The 26,454-nt window shown below is 40.3% G+C and overlaps 2 protein-coding genes across 3 annotated transcripts in view; one reads left to right on the forward strand and one right to left on the reverse strand.

Moving 5' to 3' along the window:
- LOC124805447 (calcium-independent protein kinase C) overlaps positions 1-20,351 on the reverse strand; it is a 236,400-nt gene extending 216,049 nt beyond the window's left edge. Inside the window, exon 1 of the mRNA XM_047266011.1 lies at positions 19,597-20,351. Coding sequence (XP_047121967.1) covers positions 19,597-19,944 — 348 coding nt within the window. The 5' untranslated portion in view covers positions 19,945-20,351. The remainder of the gene's footprint in view (positions 1-19,596) is intronic.
- LOC124805464 (iron-sulfur cluster assembly 2 homolog, mitochondrial-like) overlaps positions 20,099-26,454 on the forward strand; it is a 35,967-nt gene continuing 29,611 nt past the window's right edge. Inside the window, exons 1-3 of one of the 2 annotated variants that reach the window (XM_047266038.1) lie at positions 20,099-20,248; positions 20,739-20,909; positions 26,275-26,331. In XM_047266038.1, coding sequence (XP_047121994.1) covers positions 20,157-20,248; positions 20,739-20,909; positions 26,275-26,331 — 320 coding nt within the window. In that variant the 5' untranslated portion in view covers positions 20,099-20,156. The remainder of the gene's footprint in view (positions 20,249-20,738; positions 20,910-26,274; positions 26,332-26,454) is intronic. The other variant, XM_047266031.1, reaches the window with a different exon arrangement.

Raw genomic sequence — 26,454 nt, forward strand, 5'->3', positions numbered from 1 at the left:
TTTTAATACATCAAGATCAACAAAAAATCAACAATATTATGAAAAGGGTAGACCGCTACTCACCATAAAAATGACATGTTAAATTGCAACCAGGCATGATGAAAAGACTGTTAGATACAAGCCTGGCCAGAGTGGCCGGAGTAGTGGTCATGTATGTGTGAGGTGTGCTAGCTTATATGAATGTGTGTGCGTTTCTCTTTTCTGAACGCTTTGGTTGAATGCTTACATGTAATAAGGCTTTTCATCATGCCTGTCCGCAACTCAGTGTATCATCTTTACACTGAATAGCAGTCTATCCTTGTCATAATAAATTTTGTTGATATGCCAACCTGGACTTTCCACTGTTCAACAAAAAATTAGCAAAGCATAAAATTTTGGATCTCTTTGTTTGAAAACAGGCTGAAAGATTTTTTTGGAAATTTCATATTTAGGATCTTATCCAGGAAACGAATGCTGCTGGCTTCACCTTCCAAATACTGTTTACAGGCATACGGGCAAAGATGAAAGATATTTGTTTATTTTCACTTCTTATGATCCTTAGTATCATTTTGTGGGTTCTCAAATGCCAATGACAATTCAGAAAGCCTTTCAGTTAGTGGAAACCACTCACATAATTTGTGTAGTCAATGTTCGAGTGTTAATGAATTCTTATATCATCATCACAGTACCCATACTACCTCACGTGTCTTATTAACTAGCACATATAAAAGGAACTGCACCACTCACTAAACTTCCATATAAAAGCACATTTTGATTATAAGATGGTAGACCAGAACATGAAATGGGCACTACACGTATGCTGCACTACACATTCAGCCAAACTCACCATATGGATGAATAGAAAATCACACTGCGTGCTATCTGGGCTGAGTAAGATTTGGAGGGAAATAAACAGTAGCACTAATGACTGTTGTATTTGTATAGCATGATAAAAAGAGGAAGAAGAGAACAGAAGATTACGAAATGTTGAGCTATAGAAGAATGCTGAGGTTTTGGTGGGTAAATTGAATGACTAATGAAAAGACATTGCACTGTATCAAGGAGAAAATGGAATTCTACATCCACACCTACATCATTACCCTGCAATTCACAATTATATGCCTGGAAGAGTGTTCATCAAACCACCTTCAACCTATTTCTCTACCATTCACATTTTTAACAGCATGCAGGAAAAACCAATACTTAAATATCTGTTTGGAGTCTGACTTCTTTTATTTATTATGATGGTCAATTCTCCCTATGTAGGTGGGCGCCGAAAAATTATTTTCACGTTCTGAGGAGAAAGTTGGTGATTTAAATTTCATAAGCAGCTCCTGCAGCATCGAAAAACACCTTTGTTTTACTGATTGCCATCACAATACATGTATCATATCCATGAAACTAGCTTAGCTGCCCTTCTTTCAACTTTCTCAGTGTCCTCCAGCAATCCTATCTGATGTGGAACCCACACCACACAACAGTATACAGCAGTGGGTGAACAAGTGTAGTGCAAGTAGTCTCCTTAGTAGCTGCCTGTTGCATTTTCTAAGTATTCTGCCAATAAATCGCAGTGTTTGGTTTGATTTGCTTTCCCCCCACAACATTATCTCTGTGACCGTTCCAGTTTAAGTTACTCATAATTGTAATCCCTAAGTATACAGTTGAAATGAATAGATAAAAAAATCTACTCACCAAGCTGTGGCACGAGAACACGCATATAAAAGAAATTAAAGTTTGCAAGTTTTCAGATCCAGTGGCACTTTCTTATGGAAGAAGGGCTGAAGGGGAAGGAAGACCAATGAGGTTCAGGAAAAGGGGTGGTGTTCAGAAAAGTCACCCAGAACCCTGGATCAGGGGAGACGTACCAGGAGGGATGAGAAGGAAACACTGATTGTTGGGGACAGCATTGCGTGAGATTTGAAAACCTTACAGCTTAAAATGTGGAAGATAGGGTAATATGCACAAAGGCACTTACTGCCAAAACATCACGCACGAGTAAAAACTAGGTGGACTGTAAGTGATAGAGGTGGGTGGGGGGAGTGGCAAAAAATAGAAAGGTCAGAAAATGAAAGATAAAAGGAAATGAAGGAAGGAACAGTTACTGTGAAGACATGCAGAGACCAAAGAAGTTAATGTAAATTAAGGCCAGGTGGGTGGTAAAAATCAAGCACATGTTGTTGTGCCAGTTCCCACCTGCAGAGTTCTGAGCAACTGGTGTTTGGGGACAAAGATGTCATCACTTTATCCTTACTAACAACTACTTAACCTTTGAGGGGCAGACATACAAATACATTAGGAGCACAGCCATGAGAACCAGAATGAATGGCTCATTCCTATGCAAACTTTCCGTGGCTCGCTTGGAGGGGGCTTTTACGAATCCATTCGCCTTCAGCCTCTGGTTTGGTTTAAATATGTTGATGACATCTTTGTCATATGGACTCATGATGTGGCTGACCTGTTAAAATTCTTGGAATCTCTGGATACATTCTCCAAATTAAATTTAACGTGGTCCTATTCTGAATCACATGCCACTTTCATCGACGTTGATCTCATGCTCACTGATGGTCAGCTACACTCTCCTGTTCACATTAAACCCACTAACAAACAACAGTACTTAAATTTTAACAGCTGTCATCCTTTCCCTATCAAATGTATCCTCCTATACAGCCTTGGCATTTGAGGCAAATGTTTTGCTCAGATGCAGACTTTACAGCAATATACCATCACTCTAACCTCAGCATTCACTGGACGTAATTGCCCCACCAGCCTAGATCAAAAGCAGATTTCCGAGGTCATCATATCCAATACTGATACTTCTGATCCCCCCAAAAAACAATTTACGAGTACACCATTTGTTACTCGGTATTATACTGGCCTTGAATGTATTAATCAGCTACTTCGACAAGGCCACGACTTCCTAAAATCATGCCCTAAAGTGAGGTCTATTCTGTCCAACATTTTGCCCACCACACCCCTGTGACAGCCCTGCTCTAAGACTTGCCCTATACACCCTCCTACCACCAATTACACCACATATAACCAGCCCTGTAACTAGCAAAACATGTACTATCAAAGGAAGAGACACCTGCGAAACGACACGTCGTATAGTAACTGATATGTACACACTGTTTGGCCTTTTATATCAGCATGACCATCACCAAGTCATCAGGTCGGATGAATGGGCAAAGGCAGAGGATGTATACTAGCAACACACAATGTCCTGATGTGTAGCAGTCTCTAAAACATGGCAGTCATAACATTGGTGCCTGTTTTATCACACATGCCATCTGGATTCTTCCCCCAGACACCAGTTCCTCAGAACTCCGCAGTTGGATCCAGTGCTACATGTCCTTAGTTTTCGCCACCCACCTGGCCTATTTTCTGACCTGTCTTTTTCGTCGCCTCCCTACCCACCCCTATTACATACAATGCACTTAGCTTTTTGCTCTTTTTTAACTCGTGCATGGTGTTTTGGCAGTAACTTTCTTCTTGCATATTACCGTATCTTCCACATTCAAGCTCTCAGGTTTTCAAATCTCATCCAGTGCAGTCCCCAACAATCAGTGTTTCCTTCTCATTCCTTCTTATAAGTCTCCTCTGACCCTGGTTCCTGGGTGACTTTTCCGAACACTACCCCCTTTCCTAAATCTCATTAGCCCTTTTGCTTCACTTTGTGTCCTCACCCTTCAACCCTCCTTCGAGAAGAAGGCGCCACTGGCTTCGAAAACTTGCAAACTTTAGTACCTGCCACCGCCTACATTATATGTTCAAAACTTGATTATTTTAATTGATTTAAGTATATAGTTGTATATAAAACCAAAGATGAGGTGACTTACCGAACAAAAGCGCTGGCAGGTCGATAGACACACAAACAAACACCAACATACACACAAAATTCAAGCTTTCGCAACAAACTGTTGCCTCATCAGGAAAGAAGGAAGGAGAGGGGAAGACGAAAGGAAGTGGGTTTTAAGGGAGAGGGTAAGGAGTCATTCCAATCCCGGGAGCGGAAAGACTTACCTTAGGGGGAAAAAAGGACAGGTATACACTCGCACACACGCACATATCCATCCACACATACAGACACAAGCAGACATCAAGTATATAGTTGAATTGACAGCCTTTAGATTTTTGTGATTTATTGTGTAGACTAACTGATATTTGGCAGATTTCTTTTAATGCTCATATGGATGACTTCACACTTTTCATTGTTTAGAATCAATTGCCACTTTTCACACCATACAGACGTCTTGTCTACAACATTTTGCAATTGGTTTTGATCACCTGATAACTGTACGAGAAGGTAATTGACAGCATTACCTGCATACAATGTAAAAGGACTGCCCGGATTGTATTCTAAATCATTTATGTAGATCAAGATGTGAGAGTTGTGTCGATATCTGTGTTCCCAATAAACCTACATATTTGCCCTGTTGTATTCGTCAAACTCCCAACCTGATGAAATCATCTCAAAATCTCGATTTGATGCCAACGTCTATTAAATCAGTACTCCAACAACTTGAAGTTATGGTCGGACTTCATTACACACTGAGTATACATCTGACACCAGATTAGCATGTGTCCTTATGTTTGACATCAGTTCAGTTATAACATTAACCAATTAAACCTAATGTTATTACAAAAAGATTCAATATATGTTGACATTACTGCTATACATTATATCAGAGTCGCTGATATTCCTTGGAGCCGGGCATGGCACAGCAGTCTCTTTGCTGCACTTGTGATGACATCAATCACAGCGCTACAGTTCTCATCTCCACACGAAGTCCATTAGGAATACCTCAAGCAAATAAATAGAACAACCACAACGGAAGGTGCTCTGTAACAAACCTTTATACATAATAAAGTGAGTTCTAGCTACTGAAATGACTTTTCTATTCAACTTTACCAAAAAGTACAACTAAGTACACTTGTTCATTTATGTATCAAGCTAGTAGGGGATTTTCCTGTTAATAAATTTTGTTTCCTTTTTTTAAATTCTTACCCATAAAATAGCAAGAAGTCTCATACCTTCTCAAGGAACAGGAGAGGCCTATAATACTTATTTAAGGAATTTCAGGTACTGCTTCTGTTTTGCTCCATAACTTTCCATCAGTTACTACGAACGTGCCCTTTCTGTCAGGAAACCAAGAATTCAGGCGCACAAAAGAGACAATAGTCTGTAGGCACACAATTTGATTATGAGTTGCTTGTGAGGTATGGTATGAAAAGCCTTCTGGAAATCTAAAATTGTGGAATCAATCTAACATCACCGATCAATAGCACTCAGTACTTTGTGAGACTACCAAACAGTTCTGTTGCACAAGAATGATATTTTCTGAGTTCATAATGGCTATTTGTCAATAAAATGACAAAAATGGCACACATTGAGTAACAGAAGGATTTAGCTGATAAGACACACCTTTAGGTATCATCAAGGAATAGTTAATTTGGAATCTTACTACTTTTCAGAATGAAGACCATTACAAAAACACTCTCTCTATGTGCTGTTTGAGGCTTTCACGAAATAGTATACACTGGGCACTATGTTGGGTAGTGTTGTGTAAACAGCACATTCTTTCCATGAGGCACCTGCTCATCATCTTCAGGTGCTACTGATGTATTGCTGCTGTGCTTGCCAATGTATGTGCTGGCTCGCTAGAAACTGCGGACACCAGGAGGTGGGGCTACATTGTCGTCGTGGATGAAGTGTAAGAACATTAACATCCGGAGCACCCTGCTAGAGAAATGGATGTGTTCTTCGCATGTGCGGAACAGAAAAAGTAGACCCCATATATGCTGGCAAGCAAGCTGTTAGTGCCCTGCTTAACAGTAGTTGATTCTTCATCTGTATTAACTCATTGCAATTGTTTGCCTGTGATCCATGACACAATAGTGCCACCAGTGCAGATTCCTATGCTTTTTTATTTGAAATCACATGTCTGTTAATGAAGTCATTAGCTACATGTATTTTGACTGCCTCATTAATCACGGAGTAACAGTACGTGGAGGCAGACGAAAGAATATTCATCTCTCCATAAGTCATGATGTATCTCGTATCATGACAGTGTTCAGCAATAACACATTTTTCTAGCCGATCCAATCTAGCGCAAAGGTTATGTTCATAACATATGTCTTTAACAATGCGACACACCTGGCCCATGTAAGATTTCCCACACTGGAACTGGTCTCCTTAGATTTAAGTTATTTTTAAGAGAACCCACCACTATTTGTACTCACAGCCGGAGGGTAGAAGGCACATTTATTTCAATGTTTTTTGAATAGTATGTCATCTTAAAGAACACGCCACCAACATTAGGTAGAAAAACCCTCTTCTTGGAATTCTCTGTTTCTTCTGGCAATTCTTGGTGTTTAGTGCATGCTTGTCAAAATGCACTGCCAATCTGATTATTGGAATATCCATTCTGGACAAACACAGAATGATATGATTAATCTCTGCAGATAAGCACTCTAAACCTGAGATAGTTCTAGTCCTATGAACAAGAGTTTGTAATAATACATTTCTGCTTTGGGATGATTGATGACAGTATATAGTTCATAGGTATAGATCGGTCTGTGTAGGTTTGTGAAGCAGATTATGGCCCATGGAACTATATCCCTTCTCAAGGAACCATGAAATCCAGAAATGCGACATTTCCATGTTTCTTCCCTTTTGGGCGAAGAAAATGCTTGGGTATCATCTACGTATCTCCCAAAAATATTTAGGTTTCAAACAGCCGACTGAAGCACATTGTTCTTTAAGTCTTCCATAAAAAGGTTAGCTACTATAGGAGACAGGGGGCTACCCATGGCAACACTATCAGTATGTTTAAAATATTGATCATTAAATTAAAAGTAAATTGAGGAAAGCATGTGTCTGAAAATATGTAGGATGTCCACTTCCAGCTTAGCTCCTATGAGTTATAATGAATCCATCAGAAGCACTCCAACTATCTGAAATTAAGGTTAAGAGTAAAAGCAATAATTGCACCACAATTTATGCTCTGTCAAAAATACACAAAGAAGTTTCACTTCACCCCACTGTGAGTAATATAGAAGCCCCAAATACCATTAGCAAAATATATGGCTTCTCTTTTGAGTTCTTTGGTAAGGAAATGTGAGTACTATATTCAAAAATTAAAAAAAAATTATGTAGTAACTAAACAACTTGTGCCTCAGACCAACTGGCACAGTAGATAGTGTTTATATGGTCTCTCTGTTCACACAAGTGTCTCGGCCAGTTTCACTAAATATAACTCGTAGGAGCTAAGCTGGGAAAGGGCCTCAACTTTTTACTTAACAAGCAATATTTTGAGCACACTGATTGTGTTTCTATGGGTAGCCCTCTGTCTCCTATAGCAGTGGTTCCCAACAGGTGGTCCGCGGACCCAGAGGGGTCCACGAACTATTCCAGAGGGGTCCGCGAACTATGCCAGAGGGGTCCGCGAACTATGCCAGAGGGGTTCGCGAGATGCTATTAGAATAAAAAATATATTAAATATATTTCGTATGATAATAGATTTTTTGTTTTGGGCTTCCTGCATAAGCAGAGCTTTAGCGAACTCAAACTTCTGCATCTAGCGTCTTCCTAGAGCCAACTGACACTAGCACACACTGGCGCAAAACTAGAATTAGATAGAGGCAAATAGTTCTGCTGTATGCCATTAGACTGCACAATTTGAAGACAAAGATTTTGAGCAATAATAAAAAATTTAATGATAACAATGATGGCTAAATTGAAAAAGTTTTAAGCTCAATATTTTTTCAATAATGACTATGTCAATGGTTTTTCTAAGTACCAAAAATAGAAAACGTTAAATAGACTCTTAATTTGACTTTTTTAGGTACTTGATACTGTGATATGACAAGGTACCAATCATGCTCAATGAGGGGGTTCTCGAGAAAATTTTGTTGGGAACCCCTGTCCTATAGTATCTAACCATTCTATGGGAGACTTCAAGGGCAAAGTGCTTCATTTGTTGGTTTTGAAACCTAAATGTTTTTGAAGGCATGTAGACGATACTTACTCTCTGAGGTATGGCCACATGGAACAGCAGCGTTTCCTTCATTTTTACTAATTCTTAACTCCCCCACCCGAGCTTCTGCTTCACCATGGAAGTGGAGAGAAACACACACAACCTGTTTTATGGTGTTAAGGTTCATAGAAAAGAAGATGGTTCCTTGCGCCACAGTGTGTTTCATAAACATATGCACATCAATCTGTACATATGAGATGTTATCACCCAACCCAACACAGTATCGTACTATGGATTTTTGTACGTACAGCTACAGCTGTTTCAGATCCAGAGGTTATCAGCAGAGCTCAGCCATTTCTGCTCTGTGTTTGTCCAGAATGGGTACTCCAATAAGCAGATTTGCAATGCATTTCGACCAGAATGCAATCGCAAGAGCAGCAAGAAGGATGGCTTTTCTGTTTAATGTTGGTGCCCTGTCCTTTAAGACAGGCGGGTTATTCAAGAAACATCGAATAAAATGTGTCTTCTACCATCTGGTGTCAGTGCATACAATGCTGGGTTCAGTTAAAGACTAAATCAAAGGAGACCAGAACTACATAAAATCCTGTGCCACAGTGGAAAATCTTACGATGACCAGATGTGTTGCACCATTACTGAAAGATGCGACAAACGTAAGTTTCATGCCAGACTGGGTCAACCACAAAAATCTGCTGTTGCTGAACACTGTCTTAGCACAGGACATAAACTATGGAGAGATTAAGATCCTCTCATCCACCTTTACATACTTGGACCCCGATCATTAAAGAAGTGGTCAAAATACGTGTAACTAATAACTTAATTAACAAAGATACAGAATTCAAACTACCCAGAGTAACAGAACCCAGAGTGGTGGCACTAAAGCATTGTCAGCTGCAGACAAAAGATTACAATAAGTCAACACAGATGGGGAATTGTAGCCAGGATGGTTAAGCTGGATGGCAACACTTCCTTCGTGTGTGTATATGGCGTCTGTGGCTTGTGGCCACACTTTTCCAATGCTACAGCATGAAGAACATGGCTGGTTTCTCCAGCATGGGGGGGGGGGGGCTGTCAATGTCCTCTATGATTTGTTTACAATGACAAGATAGCCCCACCCCCAGACACCTGCGCCACTACAGTGAGCCAGCGCATAAATTGGCGAGCACAGCAGCAATGCGTCAGTAGCACCTGCCTGGTGGAAATACTATGCAGTTTACAGAAGACTTGCAACAGCTGTGAATCATTCAAACATATGTACAGTTCCCTTGTAAACAGAAGTGTCTCCAGGAATAAAAAAGCAAGAGTCATTTATTCTAAAATATGCTCTGCAATTTTCCAAGTATCTCACCACAAGAACTTCTTGTTCAAGAACCTTCTGAAAAATTTTATGTGAATGAATTCTCTGCTGAAGGTGAAAAATCATTAAGTTCTATCTCCCACATCTCTCTGTGGATGACAATTACAGCCTCTAAAGTAACTGTTGTGATTCATTTTCATCATATACTTTGTTTCTTTGTGCTAATTTTTCTTATAATAAACAAATGAATGTCTGCAGCTAATAGCAAAAGTGAGCAGCAAAGTGATTAGGCTATAATACCCCTGCAAGGCAAACTGAGTACTGCAGTCAGTGGAAAACGTCCAAAGGAATTCCATATTGAATTTTACAGCTGTTGCTGGCACAACCATATTGGCGTGCAGGTAATGATGAACTGTCATTGTCTCTTTCCATGTGTAACTATTAATTACTTTGTTATTCTGATTTAAGTGTAGAGATGCAACCACACCACTCTTGATTCACAATCTGACGTAGAGCGACTTTTAATTGACACTTCATAGACAAGCCTTTAAGCATCCCCTTGACAAAATAGTAACAAGTTTACTCCTATTTCTGTTGTCTACATTACCAATATAAAAGAAATATATCAAAATATAAGAAACATCCTGATAGGAGTAGACAATGGAGGTACCAGCAGGAAGTGTATGGGGATTCAAATGTTACTGCCATATCACTAGGGCTGCAGTCCAACTACACCAAATGCCATTTCTTGTGTGCCTGGTGCAGTCGTGCTTGGGACAAACACTATTTGCAGAAAAGCTGACAGAAGACACAAGTCATTAACTCCGGTAATTAAGGTATGTTTGGAATGGTTTTGTCACAACCTATAAATCAGAAAATTTCAGACAACCTGTCGATAATCTGATGCACTTAGATAAATAACAACAACACTAATGAATAATTAAAATGCATTAAATACAATCCTACCTGGATTTCTTCATGCAAATGTATTGCTGATATGTGCAATGAAACATGGTAAATGGTTTCACCATGATATTTCATGAAGAAATACAGAGAGGGAAACGGAGGGCTATCAAATTAATCTGTTGTTGGTGAATCAGTAATGGGCCCTCTTGCAACAGTTATTGTAGGCCGGCTGATAAGAAACATTCGTCAGGTGTTTCACATTATTTTCTCGTCTTGCATTGTATGGTAACCACTATGCAACACTTGTTATTATCCCAAAAATGAAGACGAATAAATAAATTTGAGCTTCATTGTGGGGTTCTACAGGAAAAATAGTAAAATGTGTTCAATTCACTATAGCTTTCAATTCCTCAAATACTTGTAGAATAGTGACAGCATGGGGTAAATAACAATAAGAAATGGAAAGAAACTGGTACAGGCTAGAGTTGGGGGTTCCAGAGCGCTTGTAATTAAGTGAAATAGAAGTACGGTGAGCACATGATCATATAACGGGAGAACAACTAAATAAATTCTTTGCTAAATATCTTTTGATAAAAATTGATCAAACTGATGATTGGTAGATGACAACGGTATGGGCAGAGCAAACGAGGATCATTAAAGTTTAGCAACAGTGGCTGCCAATGTGCTCTCTTTTCACCAAGTAAGATGGTACAGAAGCATACTGAAAAAATGCACTTACCAAAATTTTATCTTAATATTCAGGCACTGCTATTATAAATACATGAAGCACAACTCATCCGAAAACTGTTATTAAGTTCGTGCATAAGTTCGTAGGCTTTTATTTTGCATACTGGTATTCTGGTTGCTACAGGTTTATTTATCGACTACCATTTTTTATTTGTAATTCACAGTTGAATTTATATACAGTCATTTTGTCATTTGGAAGCAGTTAGTGGAGTTGTGGATGCAAGAAAATGGAATGCCAAGTGGAGACATCAGAACATTTGCAACACTGGTAGATGTAAACTATCCCGAGAAAGTCTATTAACAAATTTTCAAGTACCAGCTATAAATGATTCCTTTAGGGATATACTACAACCCTCTATGTGTCACTCACATAGGGATCACGAGGATAAGATTAGAATAATTACTGCATGTGCAGAGACGAGACATTCAAACACTCATTCTTCCTGTGCTTCATATGTTAATGGAACATGAAGAAACCCTAATAGCTGTTACAATGGGACATACCCTCTGATATGCACCTCATGATGATTTGCAGAGTATAGATGCAGAGGCATTCTTCTGTTTGATTTCAATAGAAGGGTGACAGCAGTGGAGGGAGCCAGAAAAATTCGAGTCATGTATGCGAATAATGCCATTGGACAGATCAGGACAAGAAAATGGTTTTCTCATTTTAAGGAGGATTATTTTGACATCAGTGACTCCTTACGTACAGTAAGACCTTCTGGCTTTTATAAAGATCATTTAAATGCATTAATCCACAATGATCAGGTCAGTACTCGAGAACTGACAAATGTGATTAACTGTGGTCATTCCACCATCATATGACATTTGCATGCAATGTGGAACATTCAAAAATCGGGTGTATGGGTAGTGCGTGCTAATCTCAACAATCGATGGCTGGCTAAAAGCATGTCTCTGCTTGCTCGGCATCAATCGGCTCGCGAAGTACACTGACCATTCCTATCCTGTATCATTCTTGGTGACGAGAAATGGTGTCGTTATGCTACCATAAGGAAAAGAAATGAATGGTTGAGTCCCAAACAAAGCAGCTACTCCCCTTACAAAGACCTGTGTGCATCTACAAGAGATAATGTTATGCATCTGGTGGAACATCGACAGTGTGTACTATGAATTGCTTCCCCAAGGTGTATGCATCACTGCTGAAATATACTGTCAACACTGAGATGTCCTGCACACACAACCCAAAAACAATGACCAGGAAGATTGCATGAAGTGATGCTACTCCACGATAATGCCCACATGCATTCTGCTAGACTGACAAAAAACACTATACTGGAACAGGGTTGGGAAGTCATTCTGCACCCATCTTTTTGAGCTGATCTTGTGCCCTCAGATTTTCGCCTTTTCCACTCTATGAAACCATCAAGGAACTTCCTTTCTGGATAAAAATGTGCTCCGAACATGGCTTGATGAGTTCCTCACCTTAAAACCATGTGATTTCCAAAGTTGTGGAACCAAAAAGTTAACCCATCATTGGCAGACTGTTGTAAATTATGAAGGAGAATATATTCTTGATGACTTAAGTCTCCGTTGTATTTATTAAACTTACGGAAAAAACACTACGAACTTAGGCATAAATCCAAAATTCCTGATTTAAGTATTCATGCATCTACTGTAGCCTACGTCATTAGCCTGTGTCCAACTGGATTGTACTGCATAAGTAGCAAGTCTGGTGGTGGTGGTGGTGGTGCGCAAGTGTGCCAAAGTGAAATCCCTTTTATCACCCCCCCCCCCCCCCTCCATCCCAAGCTCTCAGGTAATGGAAAAATTATAGTGTAGTCATGTGTTTTTCCTTCAAGGAAATGATTTGAACGTTGATATTATGCAAGTTTTTAACAGGGTCGGACCTGGAAATTTTCTATGGCTACTTACAAGTCGCCATTTGTCTTTCAAAATATTATAAACACTCCATACCCACTGGTCTAGCTCCCCCCCCCCCCCTCCCCCCCACCTCTTCCCCCATAACCTATCGTACGGGTACCCTTGGTAGGTTCACCGAGACTTGACAACATGCCAGGATGCTGAGACAAGTATTCAAAAAGTAAGGCCTGTTAACATTTAAATGTTGGCAGCTCAGGAGGGGGGGGGAAACATGATTTGCAGTGTCCCTAATTAATTGTTTATGAAGCCACGGAATTCCTCATCACGGTTCAGTAGTTGTTTGACTATGTATGAAAGCACACAAAAATGATTTTGAAAACTGTTGCACACACTATTCGTGAAGTGCGTGCTGTAATTCGACTTTTGTGTGCAAAATGTTCTACAGTTTCTCAGATTCATCAGTAATTGAGTCTAGTATACTGGTCTACAGTATAATAGAGTGAAGGAAAGTTTAAGCAATAGAATCAAGATAACTGCATAGGCTTCTGTGGGCAGAGTTAGCCGACAAAAGTTTTCTGGGTATACTACTTCGTCATAACGTATAAAACTACTGCTACTGGAGAAAAACCACCGTTTCAGTCACAGTTGCAGCGGCCTTCTTTTGGGTGTACTGGTGCATTCTAGCGATGCAGTGTCCCTTACCTTTGTTGTTACTGTTCACTGTGCATGGCATTATGTCATAATTTTAAAAAGATAGTTTGTTTCATTGGTCAATTAAGGAAGAAGGAGAGGGAACTTTATTTTAATAGGTTATTGCTGTGGGTGGAGAGTGTAACCTCTGTTATCTATTGGCTCTTGTGTTGTGTGTCATTATTGGTGGTCACCGCCGAATGAGAATTTGGCTCCTATTTACCAAATGCTGGACGTTGCCCGCGCAGCAGCAGTTACTTGCCAGTAGTGCTTGTGCCTCGTGTTGACAGTGCGGTCTGTTGGGCTCTGATTGCTGGCAGCCAAGATGGGGCAAGCCTGAGTCCATCCTCTCCATTCATGTTCTTAGGGTGTTTAAGTATTTCAATGGCCTCTCTGATTTTGCACTGCATCATAACCGGCTGCTTGGCCAACACACAGGCTTCGCTGAATTTTATTTGTTTTCCAAAATCTTGCTGATGTTCTGCAATTGCAGATTTGTTGTGTTACCCAATACGAATACAGTGCTCATGTTCCCGAATGTGCGTTGCTATTGGCCTCTATGATTTTGCATTTCATCATAACCGGCTGATTGGCCAACACAAAGGCTTCACTGAATTTTATTTATTTTCCACAATCTGTCACAGCAGATTTGTTGTATTGCCCTAGACAAATACAGCACTAGTGTTCCTGAATGCGCATTGCTATTGGCCTGCCAGTCTCGCTGATATATGTCTCTCCACATTCGCATTCCACCTTGTACACGTCTGCAGTGTGTAATGTATCCGCCTTGTCCTTAGTGGAGCCTAGCATGTCCTGGATCCTGCGACCACTATAGAAGACAGGCCGTACTCCAACCTGGCGAAGGTGTTTGCCTATTTGATCAGTAACATTTTTCACATAAGGTAAATGCACTGTTGGCTGCAGTTTGTCTATTTCTTGCTTATCTTGCTTACATGTATTTGTCGACAAGGCTGTGTGGATTGACTTACGGCTGTAGCCATTGGCTAGAAACGTTGTGCGCAGCCTTTTAAGCTCAGGTGTTATGCTTTGAGAGTCACTCAGACAATGCGCAAAGATTGCCAAAGAACAGCTGATTGAGTTGTTCTGCGCTGGGTGGTGGTAGGATTGGGCATGCAGATACCTGTCTGTATGTGTAGGCTTGCGATATACTCTGTGCCCCAGTATGCCCTCCATTGTCCTGTATACTTCAACTTCTAGAAATGGAATTGCACCATTCTTCTCTACTTCGAGTGTGAACAGTATCTTCCTGCGCAAGTTGTTCAAATATTGATGAAACTTGTGTAGCTCCGTTTCACCATGAGGCCATACAGCGAATGTGTCGTCCACATATTTGAACCAACAATGTGGGCTTAAAGGAGCTGAACCAAGAGCCGTTGCTTCAAAGGCTTCCATGAATATGTAAGCTGCCAGCGGAGATAGGGGAGACCCCATTGCTACACTGTCTGTCTGTCTCCTCTTAGTATTTTCCTTGCCATTTTAAGTACACTGAAGTCAGGCACAACTCAGCCAGGTCGTGTCTGGCGAGACATGCTCCTGAAGGATGACATGTTCATAAATAGTGACTTCACATCAAAGCTGAGTCCGCAGCTCGTGGTCTAGTGGCTAGCGTTGCTGCCTCTGGATCAAGGGACCCCAGGTCCAATTCCCGGCCGGGTTGGGGATTTTCTCTTCCTGGGGACTGGGTGTTTGTATTGTACTAATCATTTCATCATCATCATGTGTGACAGTGGCTAGATTGGACTGTGAAACAACTTCGACTGCGAAACAACTTCGACTGCGAAACAACTTCGACTGCGAAACAACTTCGACTGTGAAACAACTTCGACTGCGAAACAACTTCGACCGCGAAACAACTTCGACCGCGAAACAACTTCGACTGCGAAACAACTTCGACTGCGAAACAACTTCGACTGCGAAACAACTTCGACTGTGAAACAACTTCGACTGTGAAACAACTTCGACTGTGTCAAAATTGGGACTCTGTATGGGTGTTGATGACTGTGCAACTGAGTGCACCACAAACCAAGCATCATCATCATCAAAGCTGACCATGATAACCATAGGTAAAATTGTTTCTCCTTTTAGGTGTTTTGGTAAACAGGAGCCAACTTCTCATTCGACAGTGACCATCAATCATGGCACATAACTTCGACAGTGACCATCAATCATGGCACATAACACAAGAGTCAACAGACAACAGAAGTTATGCTCTCCCTTCACCGCAATAATCTATTAAAATAAAGTTCCCTCTCCTTCCTTAAATGACCAATGAAACGAACTATATTTCTAAAACTATGACGTAATGGCATGCGCAGTGACCAAAATAATGGTTTTTCTCCAGCAGCAGTAGTTTTATACATTATGACATGCTCCATACCCAGAAAACTTTTATGTCAATAAAATCAAGACTTTAAACATTGCAATTGATGTGTGTTTAATGACGAAAGAATGACAGGTCCAGTATCCTCACCAATATGACAGGTGTAGTATCGTCACCAATCAAATCATACAGCAACCAAGTGAAAAATTCATCTGATCAATTACTGATTATTGGTGCTCTAGCTGATGAATTTCTTGATGTTGGATGCACCGTTTTTTACGTGACTGTCATGGAAACGATAAAAAAAATCATGTGCAAAGAATACCAGTCCTCCATGGCAATGCCGATATAAAGGATAAAATTTGGCATTTCCGTTGGGATCTTTCTGAACAGTCGCTCTACAGTCCTGACCTCACACTCAGTGCCTATTACTACTTCTTGCACTTGAAACAACAGCTTGGTGGAAAAAGGTTTGAAGATGGCAGCTGCTGTTTACTAGATGAGTTGTCACATGGAAGACTATGCACAAGAGTTGGAAGAAACTAGCACGGCATTATGGAAAGTGCTTAGAAGTGAATGATGATTACTTGGAAGAGTGAAACTGGTATATAGGAAACTAAAATCGTCGATGGAAGTTATTTCTTAATAAATACTTTTTATGACCAAACAGCTCTTACTTTTGGAACATGACATACACAAACAGTGAATGCCTGTGCAGAACTTCTACTACTAAGAAGTTGCAAGTGCCATGGTTAAACACTTTCAGCACAATCTTGACTGTGTATTTCTATTACACAATGTATAGCCAGAAATGATCAATAGTAATCAGCCTTACTTTACAGAACACCAGATAATCTGTCTTCCAATTGACGAAATACGGTAGTGTCTCATTAGCTAGTTCATCAGTATCCCTTCACATTCAGTGCTAATGAAACATAAGCTACATATAAAGATGGATAGGTAACAGCTCTTGGAAAGTAGTCCAATTTTATTTGCAGCCTTCACTATGGTTGTTCCTTAATTACTCAATCATTTTATGATTAGACTTCCTTGCTTGGCTAATAGTGATCTTCCACATATTTCACAAAATAACCTGCCTACGTTCTGTAAGCGCCATATTTTATTTATTTTTTTTCTCCTCCATTGGAGCCCCTTATAGACACACTGCTATCTCCTGGTTTTGCTACACATTAGCCACACCGGACACTGCAATGGAATAACAAAAATTTCATATGAACGTTATCGCACACATAGGAGATACGTGTCAGAATGATGCTACTGCACAGCACTCTGCCGTCTACCTTATTAGAAGTTTAACATTCCAGACAGTTGGAAAAAGATATCATTGTCATATAAAACACAGTTCTCCCAACTGAAATGAAATGTCGTGTGGCTAGGGCCTCCCGCCGAGTAGACGGTTCGCCTGGTGCAAGTCTTTTGAGTTGAGGCCACATCGGCGACTTGAGTATCGATGAGGATGAGATGATGATGACTAGGACAACACAAGACCCAGTCCCTGAGCAGAGAAAATCTCTGACCCAGCCAGGAACAAAACCTGCGCCCCTTGGCATGACATTCCATCATGCTTACCATCAGCTACTGGGGCGGACAGTTCTACCAACTGACAGGTAGTTAAAAAAAAATACATGAACAAAGGATTAAGGGCACTAGAACCGAGGTTTGCAGTCTTTTTGGTTAACCTACTCGGACAGTGATTTAGCCCTGGCATTATGGAAAAAGTTAATTTGGTTGGCTGGAATGAGGGGATTTGATCTCACTTCTCTAAAATGTTTGTCCAGTGTCTTATTCGGCATGATACCCTGCTCAGTAAACACTAAAATGTTATTCAAGACACTTTCAGTGTTACACATGGCACATCTCAGTTGGCACAATGGCAATGTAACAACAACCTGTTAATACACTGAGAGGTTAGTTTTGAATGGCTGCCTTGGTCTGGTATATTCAAGGAAATGGAAACCAAAGGTGCCTATTTGTATGGCCTCTTGACCTTTTCTTGTTGGTCTTGATGTTCATTAATTTTTTTACTTCAAACCTGTGTGGCAATAAAGCAGAACAGTCAGCCAAAAAGCAAAGGCATCAGCTTCACTGTGGGCACTTTACATGAAGGCAAATTTCCATATACATCTGAAGACCCAACACAAAACAAAACAAAATTGCTGCTATAGGAATGTAGGGAGCATGTCACACCAAAAACTATATTTGTCAATGTACTCGAGAAGCTGTTGCACTGTAGTACATTTGTAACACAAAAATGGATATTAAGCACTTGATAGTACCATTTTATTTATTAAAAATGGAAACAGGATACCTGATGCTGAATGTATCATCTGGGCTAAGACTACTGCCAACAAAACATATCAAACAATACCATTAAAAATAAATGGGTTTATTTGGTACTCAAAAAAGTCGTAAAGGAAATGATTTTCAATCTCTCTATATATGGAACATTAAAACTGACTACATCGTGGAAAACCGTCAGCCCTAGGCTGACGGCGCCCTGCACGTCGTGCTCGAACCATTCGTTCCACACCGGATCGAAAGTCTTGCATTTCGTTGTCGAGCGACTCAAATGGCTTTCATCCACATCTATCGACACATAAGGATCTATTGTTGGCTGATCATCTGGTGTCCCAAACGTCATATTATGCCGCTTTTGAAAATCGGTAGGTCTCAACCCGCAAGCCTCGCATATTTGTACCCTTACGGTTCCAGTGAACATAAGTGAAATGGTTACCACCTGAGTTTCAATTAACTGAACCGGCTTCCAAAATTATTGTATACCCAAATTATGCTAAATGCATGGCTAAAAGACTTTGAAATAGGGTATATCCACTTCTGTGGCTCCATACAGGATATACAGCACTTGCCACTACTAAAATTGTGTATTGTTCACTTCCAATCGGTGAAAATGTAATGTATCTTGGAAGCTGACACTAAACAAGACTTTTTTTAAGTTGGAGGGAAACAAAAAGGTTTGGAAATATGGAATTACAGGAAAGTAATGAAAAATTGGTTTCACAGAAGGCGAATATTCTTTAAAGCACAAATGGTTTTAATTTTAAAAAGAATTAATACCAAGGACAAAACACCAAGAAATTAACTAGGCATAAGAATCTCTTGATAAACACAGAAAATATAAGAAATAAAGCATGTCAATGTCATATTTGATAGAACTGACATTGTTGAGGGTAATCAGCAGTGAGAGGTGGTGTACTGTCGCATTTTGATTTCAAAGAAAATAACAGCAACACCTAATTGAAAAAGGCAAGAAGAAGCGGAGGCATTCTGGATAACTTCCCAACTGTAAATCAAGGGTTTATAATTACGAAATAATAACTTATTATGCCAATACAATATTAACTAGCCATGACAGTGACAAATTATTAGAACCACAATGGAAGCCAATATGTATAAGAAACAATGGGGGTTACACTGCTGGCTAATTAATTTCATACAAAACAGAGAAATCCTTGAAAACATTTCTGATATGGAACACTGTACCCAGGGTGCAATATCATTAACAACAGTTCTGTCTGAACGCATCTGCAACAATACATCAATGAGTATTGAGTTCAATACTTTTAACTCATGCTATAATAATACAAGTATCGTGGCACAGTAGAGAGAGAATTTAGACGTGCGTATTAAAACTGATGTAATAAGCAATAACTATGTAATTTTCATGGCTGCAGCTGTTCAAGCAAAGCTGTGCATCACTCAGAGCTGCAGCAAGATTCGATCAACAGTGGTTCTCATGCAAGCTACAGAACGGTTCATACCCAGAAGTCTGTTGAATCTCGATTCCTCTGAAGCAGTTCTTCAAAAGGAATACTGCAATTTGCCACAAAATCGTCCGGTGGGATTGCAGCATCGTGGAAAACCGTCAGCCCTAGGCTGACGGCGCCCTGCACGTCGTGCTCGAACCATTCGTTCCACACCGGATCGAAAGTCTTGCATTTCGTTGTCGAGCGACTCAAATGGCTTTCATCCACATCTATCGACACATAAGGATCTATTGTTGGCTGATCATCTGGTTTCCCAAACGTCATATTATGCCGCTTTTGAAAATCGGTAGGTCTCAACCCGCAAGCCTCGCATATTTGTACCCTTACGGTTCCAGTGAACATTGGCGTCGTCTGACCCACAACTCACACAATACTCTTCAGCAAACCCAACTCCCCACTCACGTAACAAAATCGTACGTCAACCGCATAGGAAAACTCTTAAAATTTCTTCCAAAAACAAGGCTTTCTTGACAGCCATGAAGGTCGATTTTGATAAAAATTCACTGCACTCTAATTAGCAAGCCCACAATGCCTTTCGATACGTCACGACTAACATGGCGACATTTGGCAGATTGGTGATGTACAGTTTATCCTCGAAGTACGGCCGAAAGTCAACATTTTTCACGTTTATAAACCGAAAAGAAAGGTATTTAAATAATTGCTTTACATAATTAAAACGATTTTTTCTACTTTAAGCTACACGTACGAGTCTAAAATACGGTAGCGTGAATACTGTGCTGCTGTCCAGCCAGCTGTGGCTGCAGTGTGTACGCTATCTTTGAGTACTTTTGTGAACTATAAACTTAAGAATCGATTTTAATTTTACTCTGACTACGAAATAAAATTAATGTTATGTGAAATACTTTCAAAAGTTTGAGTTCAGAAGTCTGAGTATAATATACATGCGTAGTTGTGAGCGGTATCTTTTTAAGCACAGTATCTCAACCAATTTTTGATGCAGTGCCTGAAGTTCAATGTATCCTATGAAGATTTGAAATAATAGATACCATTACTCAGAAAACTATACCCGCGTGAAACTGAAATTCATTTCCTTTTTCTTTTGCATAATGTAAGGGAATGCAACACAGCTAGAAAAGTATATTTGAATGTTGATCATTCTTGGTAATATTTTACAGGTGGTTTTCTTCGGCGGCTGGTCAACCTCTCAACGTCAGTGCCAGTTGTACCAAGAGACTTAAAGAAATTTCAAGCGACGGCTCTAATTTGCGCATCACTGTGGAAGGAGGAGGCTGTTCGGGTTTTCAATACAAATTCGACTTGGATGAAAACATTAATGACGATGATGTGTAAGCTGTTTTGATGGAGATTGGAACTAATCTAAGTATTCCGTTATATTTTTAAGGAAAGAAAGCAAAAACCTAAACGATGAGTTATATTGCCATCTATGTTCCCATAGTGTCTGTTAACAAGAGAATACAGATGGCATTTTTACTTAGGAGTGGTGGTTATTCGCAGAAATTTATGGGGGGGGGGGGGGGGGGGGGTGCGCCAAGACTCCAAAATTGCCATTTTTTACATAAGTATTAGTGAGTTGGTTAGATAACATCCCACAAGAACTGGGTGCTACAATTGGCTAAAGTTCATATATTTGCAAAAGCCATCATTGTGATGGAACCATACAAGAAAGTAAATAAATGTAGATTAAGCAGCCACAGGAACTCACTTCTAAAAGTGTGCGAATTCTGCAGGGAATAAAAACTGTAGGCTACTCCAGATTCCAGGGAGCAAATTTTTCAAAATCTAGAGAAGTTTGATCAGTCAGGGTGCATTGTACACATTACAAAGTAATACAATTCATCCCCTAATTTATGGCTTAAATAAGTACATATATTAGTGTAATTATGCCTATAAAATTCATTTCCATCCTGTTGCTAGCTATGATATGAGAGAACTCTATTCATCAACCTATAGACAACTTGTCGAGTCACATAAACATAATGAAAAGCACGGTACCTCAGCTTTTAAACTTGCATATGTTGTCAGCTGAACTTGGAGCAATAGGTAGATTTTTTTCCACTGCTCCAACTGAACTGAGCACAATATGACCACACCATAGCTTGAGCAGGTATGCTTGAGAATCAGGTCATGTGACACTGTTGAAGGATATTAATTTATTGACTGAGCATGTTAAGCTCTACAGTTGCCTTGATTTTATTTGCAAAGAGTAGGATACGTATTAGTACATGTTTCTCCCTCTCTTTTATTCTGTGCACATTCATTGCTGCACTACAAGTGAAGAAGACACTTGTGTAACTCTAAAAAATAGGTAGGAGGAAGGCATTGGCAAATCACCTCCACAAGGACCTTATCCAGGACAATAATGTGTATTGGTACACGTTGCTGGAAATTATTGTATATTTTTCATAATTTCCTTTTTTAGTCTCGCAGCATAGGGCTGCAAGTGAAATGGATTTGTTTATTAAAAAAAGGCAATGCATGAAGCCTTCAGTGGCTACTGTAGCAGAATCTTATTGAAAGTTCTCACAAAACGCAAACAAATCTGGTTATACAGAAAGTGGCAACAAAGTTAGTGTCTAGACACTTGTGGATGACACCAGAACTGTAATCAAGTGCGGCTAAGCAAAAGCAAAAATGCTGAATTCTGTCTCTTGCCGTTGCTTGGTAATTTGGAAGAATGCCTGCAAGAGATACATATAGGAGGAGTGTCTGTATGGAGACAGATACTGAGCCGGCCGGGGTGGCCGAGCGGTTCTAGGCGCTACAGTCTGGAACCGCGCGACTGCTACGGTCGGAGGTTTGAATCCTGCCTCGGGCATGGATGTGTGTGATGTCCTTAGGTTAGTTAGGTTTAATTAGTTCTAATTTCTGGGGGACTGATGACCTCAGAAGTTGAGTCCCATAGTGCTCAGAGCCATTTGAACCAACAGATACTGATTATGTTTATGGTGATGACAACTACAATGACAAAAGATGATCGATATGGATTGTGTGTACAGCCTGCTAAGCAATCATCATTTCAGATGATCAATATTTGAAATGATTATTTTAATTTCTAAATTAAATTAAATCACGGGGCTAGGTAAATGGATGAGTGTTGGTAAGTGGATGAGTATTTATTGTAAAAAGTAAGACTGTAAAGATAATTTTTGAGGGTGCTGTTGGCAGGAACCTAATAGATCGGGTCAACCGAAGTGTCCGATCCCACTTGTTGGCTTTGACCTGTGACGTAAGGCTGTTGTGGTGTGTGACGTCACGATGGTGCGGAATTTAGTTTGTGAGAGTGGCGTGTTTGTAGGTGTCGTTTTGATGCGATCGGTGGTGCTCTCTGGTGGTGTGTTAGGTGATGTTTATGGTTTAGTTTGCGAGTGTGGCGTTGTGTGTGAATTTTGGTAAATTGCTTTTTTTATGTCTTTGGTAGGTATGGATATGACTGGCAGGGTCAACAGTTTTCGGTTGGTGGCTATGATGAAGGACAGTGCGTTGTCTCTGATAAAATTCCTTCAGCTATTCAGATTTTTTGATGAAGTCGTGAAGTGTTCAGTATGTCGTGAAAAAATGAGGCTTGCTTAAAGTTCCGGCGTCTCAGACCATGGACGGCTGTATGTGGAGATGTCGTAAGGATAACAGGTCAAGGGAAGTGTTTGATCACATTGTGTTGCTGTGAATGTTGGTATTGGTATCAGGAGATGTTTTTGAGCTATATAGGTCAAGGGAAGTGTTAGGTCCTAATTTATGGGATCGGGAGCTGCTGTTGAGCTATACAGCATGTTACAAAAAGGTACGGCCAAACTTTCAGGAAACATTCCTCACACACAAATAAAGAAAAGATGTTATGTGGACATGTGTCCGGAAACGCTTAATTTCCATGTTAGAGCTCATTTTAGTTTAGTCAGTATGTACTGTGCTTCCTCGATTCACTGCCAGTTGGCCCAATTGAAGGAAGGTAATGTTGACTTCGGTGCTTGTGTTGACATGCGACCCATTACTCTACAGTACTAGCATCAAGCACATCAGTACGTAGCATCAACAGGTTAGTGTTCATCACGAACATGGTTTTGCAGTCAGTGCAATGTTTACATATGTGGAGTTGGCAGATGCCCATCTGATGTATGGATTAACATGGGGCAATAGCCGTGGCGTGGTACATTTGTATCGAGACAAATTTCCATAACGAAGGTGTCCCAACAGGAAGACATTTGAAGCAATTGATCGGCGTCTTAGGGAGCACGGAACATTTCAGCCTATGACTCGTGACTGGGGAAGACCTAGAACGACGAGGACACCTGCAATGGATGAGGCAATTCTTCGTGCATTTGATGATAACCCTAAAATAGTGCAAATGTTCTCTTTATGGATGAGGCTTCATTCCAACGTGATCAAATTGTATATTTTCAGAATCAGCATGTGTGTGGTGACGAGAATCCACATGCGATTGTGCAATCACGTCATCAACACAGATTTTCTGTGAACGTTTGGGCAGGCATTGTTGGTGATTTCTTGATTGGGCCCCATGTTCTTCCACCTACGCTCAATAGAGCACGTTATCATGATTTCATACGGGATACTCTACCTGTGCTGCTAGAACATGTGCCTTTACAAGTACGACACAACATGTGGTTCATGCACGATGGAGCTCCTGCACATTTCAGTCGAAGTGTTCTTACGCTTCTCAACAACAGATTTGGTGACCGATAGATTGATAGAGGCAGACCAATTCCATGGCCTCCACACTCTCCTGACCTCAACCCTCTTGACTTTCATTTATGGGGGCATTTGAAAGCTCTTGTCTACGCAACCCGGTACCAAATGTAGACCGAGCGAGGTGGCGCAGTGGTTAGACACTGGACTCGCATTCGGGAGGACGACAGTTCAATCCCGCGTCCGGCCATCCTGATTTAGGTTTTCCGTGATTTCCCTAAATTGCTCCAGGCAAATGCCGGGATGGTTCCTTTCAAAGGGCACGGCCGACTTCCTTCCCCGTCCTTCCCTAATCCGATGAGACCGATGACCTCGCTGTCTGGTCTCCTTCCCCAAAAACAACCAACCAACCAACCAAATGTAGAGACTCTTCGTGCTCATATTGTGGACGGCTGTGATACAATACGCCATTCTCCAGTGCTGCATCAGTGCATCAGGGATTCCATGCGACGGAGGGTGGATGCATGTATCCTCGCTAACGGTGGACATTTTGAACATTTCCTGTAACAAAGTGTTAGAAGTCACACTGGTACGTTCTGTTGCTGTGTGTTTCCATTCCATGATTAATGTGATTTGAAGAGAAGTAATAAAAAGAGCTCTAACATGGAAAGTAAGCGTTTCCGGATACATGTCCACATAACATATCTTCTTTCTTTGCATGTGAGGAATGTTTCCTGAAAGTTTGGCCGTACCTTTTTGTAACACCCTGTATAGGTCAAGGGACGTGTCCGATTCCAGATGATATTGTGTTTAGTGGTATTTGGGAAGTTTTGTGATGTCGGCTTTTATCGTCATTTTGCGTGGTTTTGTATGTGGGTGGGTGTCTAAATTTGTTTATATTTAGTTTGTCCCCCACCCAAAAACCCCCTATTTCCCACGCTTGTCCCATTAGTGTCATTAGGCTTTTTGTGGAACGTGTGTGTGTGTGTGTGTGTGTGTGTGTGTGTGTGTGTGTGTGTGTGTGTGTGTGTGTGTTTTTCGATGTATTTTCGTCCTCGTAATGTGTACGTAATGACTTTATATGCGCCATATTGGAATTGTAGTTTATGGTTGTTTCCACCATATTGTGACGTCATGGGTCAAAGCAGATGGGCGGGATCGGACGCTTCCATATTTCCAGTAGATACGCTTTAATTGCTGCAACTGAAATGAGCAGTCTTGCTTCTCCTCTGAACATGTTATTACTTTTGACAATAAAAACTGATAAACTTACCTTCACCCAACCACCTACCTAGCCCCATGATATAATTTAGGAAATTGTTTGAAACATTCATTGTATGTATAGCATATAGAAGCTTAATTCAAACTTTAATGAGCTTGTATTTCATAGTTAATTAAGCTGCTGGACTTTGTAGAAGTAATAAGAAATACCTAATGGTGAAAGCCATGTCTAATTTTAAATATGTCTGACTGACACAATTATTATTGAATTTTGATATTAACGTAAAATGAGATATTAGTTTCAAATTGGATCGGAAAATTCACTTCCTTCGCAGCACATTGTGTGTCAATCCTCACAATCAATATCTTACTCTGTGACAGTTGCACCATCTATATATATTGCTTGCAAGCATTCTTCCAAATTACCTGTTCCTTTATTAAGGAAAATACAGAAGTACTGCCTCAGTTTAACTATGGCAGCATTGCAAAGATTAGTGATATAGATATTAATGTCAGTGGTGTTGAGAGACAACTGAAACAACTAAAATTGAACAAACCTCCAGTGCCTGATAGAATATCTGTCACATTCTGTACAGAATTTGCAGCTGAGTTGCATCTTGTTTTAACCATAATATTCTGTAGATCCCTTGAACAAAAAGCTGTGCCCAGTGATAGGAAGAAAGTACAGCTTACACGGGTATCTAGCTACGACAAGAGAAGCAAAAGTGATCCACATAACTACTGCCATATCTAATTAATGTTCATGTCTTAAAATGTTCACAAAAGTAAAATGTGTACCTACTTCATGAACATAATATCCTTTGACTGCAGTGTCAGTGAGTCGTGTTTGGGATCAGTGAACTCGAAACAACATGGGTGTAACTGTTGGTGAGTATATGAAACAGGCTGTCATAGGTAATGCAAGTGTCTAATTGTGGCTATTAATATAAAAAGGAGATTCTTTACAAAACACTCATATGACCCAGCCTAGATTATTGCTCCAGTGTATAG

Source organism: Schistocerca piceifrons, chromosome 1, assembly GCF_021461385.2.
Source record: "Schistocerca piceifrons isolate TAMUIC-IGC-003096 chromosome 1, iqSchPice1.1, whole genome shotgun sequence".
Lineage (NCBI taxonomy): Eukaryota > Metazoa > Arthropoda > Insecta > Orthoptera > Acrididae > Schistocerca > Schistocerca piceifrons.